Source organism: Notothenia coriiceps, unplaced genomic scaffold (genome assembly GCF_000735185.1).
Source record: "Notothenia coriiceps isolate Sejong01 unplaced genomic scaffold, NC01 NC01_scaffold00008602, whole genome shotgun sequence".
In the NCBI taxonomy this organism is placed as follows: domain Eukaryota; kingdom Metazoa; phylum Chordata; class Actinopteri; order Perciformes; family Nototheniidae; genus Notothenia; species Notothenia coriiceps.
The window spans coordinates 32821-35654 of record NW_011341303.1 but is presented as its reverse complement, the minus strand read 5'-3'; the positions used below and the strand labels follow the sequence as shown (position 1 = coordinate 35654).

Sequence of the window (2834 nt, the reverse complement as noted above, 5' to 3'; positions counted from 1 at the left end):
ACACGTTAGGCTCGTGTTGTGTTCAAGGACCCTGAGCTTGGCCAGGAAAAACAGGCACTCTCCTGTTTAATTTTTTTGCGGTCTAGATTTCTTTAATTTTTTTCTTTTTTGCGTGTGTTTATAAATTACCTCGAGGGCCGTAGCAAATGTTCTCGCGGGACGTATACGGCCCGGGGGCCGGAGGTTCCCCACCCCTGGTGTAAAGTAACTAAGTTCATAAACACAACGAGTACTATACTTGGGCACAATTTTGAGATACTTCTACTTTATTTAAGTATTTCAATGTTTTGCTACTTTGTTCTTCTACCCCACTACAGTTCAGAGGTACATGGTGTACTTCTACTCCACTACATGTATTTAATACCTTTAGTTACTTTACAGATGTGGATGAATGATGTGAAATATAATCAAGTGTTAAATCAGACTTTAGTTCCACCTGTAGCAAATCCACAAGCTACCCTGCAGTATACAAAGTCATTCAAACTAGCTGCACCTTTACCAGCTTTGAGAACACTTTCATGATCAATCATTATAAAACATAATCATAGATATTATTCTGAAATGGACCAATCTGCACAATCACTACTTTTACTGTTGGTACTTTTTTGATGCTAATACCTTTGTACTTTTACTTGAGTAACATTTGCAATGCAGGACTTTTACTTCTAACAGAGTATTCCTACACTCTGGTACTTCTACTTTGACTAAAGTACACGATTTGAGTATTTCTTTCACCTCTGCTTCTATACCTTAGTTTAAGACTCCCATATTAAATGTTTTTGTGTAAAAAAGTAAATCCCTGGAGCCAGCTTCCAACATCATCATTATTCATGATGGCACAAAGGTGCCATGGAAATGTCAAATTAAAGAGATTTTTTTTAAAAGATGATATGTATGGTTTTTCACATTGCTTCAAACATTCTGATTCTGATGAATAAGTGTGTGTCCCACAGGTTGGGGAGATCTTCTCTGCAGCTGGAGCTGCCTTCACCAAACTAGGAGAGCTCACCATGCAGCTTCACCCGGTGGCAGACTCCAGTCCTGCAGGGTAACACACACACTAGACACTGATGGCTTAATTACAAAGAATATGTTAAACTGTTATAAATACTAAAGTCAGTTCAGTTCCCACCCTCCCTCCAGTGGTCAGACGAAGGGCACCGTGAAGAGGAAGCTGTATGAAGACGGAGGTCTGCCCTCCATCTCTGACGGGCCTAAGAAAGGCATCAAGAAAACCAACACTGCTGTCACCATGGCAACTCAGGGCACTCCAAATGTAATTTCCGTGCCCACTGGTCGGGTGGTCGTAGCGTCAGGACTACAAGGTGCCCCCTCCAGACAGCCCACCCTGAAGAAACAGAAGACTGCAGGTGGGTCTGGAAACTACACGGTTACTGCAAAATAAATCTATTGTTAATATCACAATCTCCTCTTCATCAAACCTGATAGTTAAACTAAAATATGTATAGAATCCACACACTCTTTTACTTGTGCAATTATTTCTGCAACTGTTTTTTTCCAAACTTTTCAATAAGTAATTGATCTCCATTAGCATCAACATATTTCCACAGGCATCATATTATCTATATCTTGTTTGTCCATGTCTATTCATCTGTTTACCTCCGGTATTTCTGGAAAATTGCAGATAAAGATAAGGTCAAATCTTTAGCCCACGCAGAAAAAAAACAAATGATATATTGCTTTTTTATTTGCAGGTTTTTTACGAAGGGTTGTGATTGCTGTTTTGGGTTGAAGCTGTAAGATACGTTATTTGTTTTGTTAGACAGTCCAGTTCTATGTAGTCCACAATATGTAATGTCTCACTTCTGCAAATAATAATAATAATACATATTTATATAGCGCTTTTTCTGGTGCTCAAAGCGCTTAAATGAGTGACAACTAGCCAAAAACTGTATGATATAGGCCTAACCTATATCAGTTATAACTTGTTTATAGTGTGCATACTTTAGGCTTCCATTGACGTGCACCATACTCTGCCTTATTTATCTATTTTAAGATGATGCCAGAAAACTGATGATAGTCAGTAAAACTCCTGTGATTTCTTGACCTTTCCAATTCAGTGTATTGTAAAGCTCTAAAAGTCCAAATGAATTGGGACAAAAAGTAGATGTCAACTACAGTCCACATTTGTTTGCAACCAGCAAACATTTTCACTGTGGTCTAGCAGCAAAGTAACAGCCACCTAAATTACACTGATAAAACCGCAATAAGAAAACAAAATGAAGGGGTGATGACATGTTAGTAGACAAACGTATCATTCACTTTCTTTCTGCTTTCTATCTTTGAAACTGAATACTTATATGGAAGTATTATTGAAATCAAATCAATCAATGTGTGGTTCAGTATGTCATAACAGTTTTCTTTCTTGTGTGTGTAGACGTGACCCTCAGCGCTCTCAACGACTCAGATGTCAACAGCGATCTTGTGGACATGGAGGGACTCGGTGAAGGATCCAACTCCAAGAAACTCAACAACTTTGATCAAGGTGAGTTCATGAACAGCTCCTGAAAGAGAGGGATTTTAAACAAGGGCTGGGGACAGGACATCAAAACAGTTTTGACATGGTGGCTTTAATTCTAATGCGCAGGCAGGATTGAACAATTCATAATCAAATGTACACACCGGCATAATTAATCTAGAAGTATTTCAGAGAGAATAGATCAAGGGATCCGACTTTGGCTGTGAGGGAGTGTGGTCGTCTTTCAACCAGAAGGTTGTGGGTTCGATCCCAGGCCATGCAGTCAACATGTCGATGTATCCTTGGGCAAGATACTTAACCCTGAGTTGCTCCCGATGGCCAACGGTGTGTGAAT

The 2834-nt window shown here is 39.4% G+C and overlaps 1 protein-coding gene across 1 annotated transcript; it reads left to right on the top strand.

Moving 5' to 3' along the window:
• Positions 1-939: 939 nt before the first annotated feature.
• On the top strand, positions 940-2529 carry LOC104944657 (chromatin complexes subunit BAP18; the record flags this gene model as incomplete). The annotated part of the gene is made up of 3 exons (XM_010770226.1): positions 940-1048; positions 1144-1370; positions 2399-2529. Coding segments are annotated over 3 exons (467 nt in total), but the record flags the coding sequence as incomplete, so codon positions are not given.
• Positions 2530-2834: the final 305 nt, after the last annotated feature.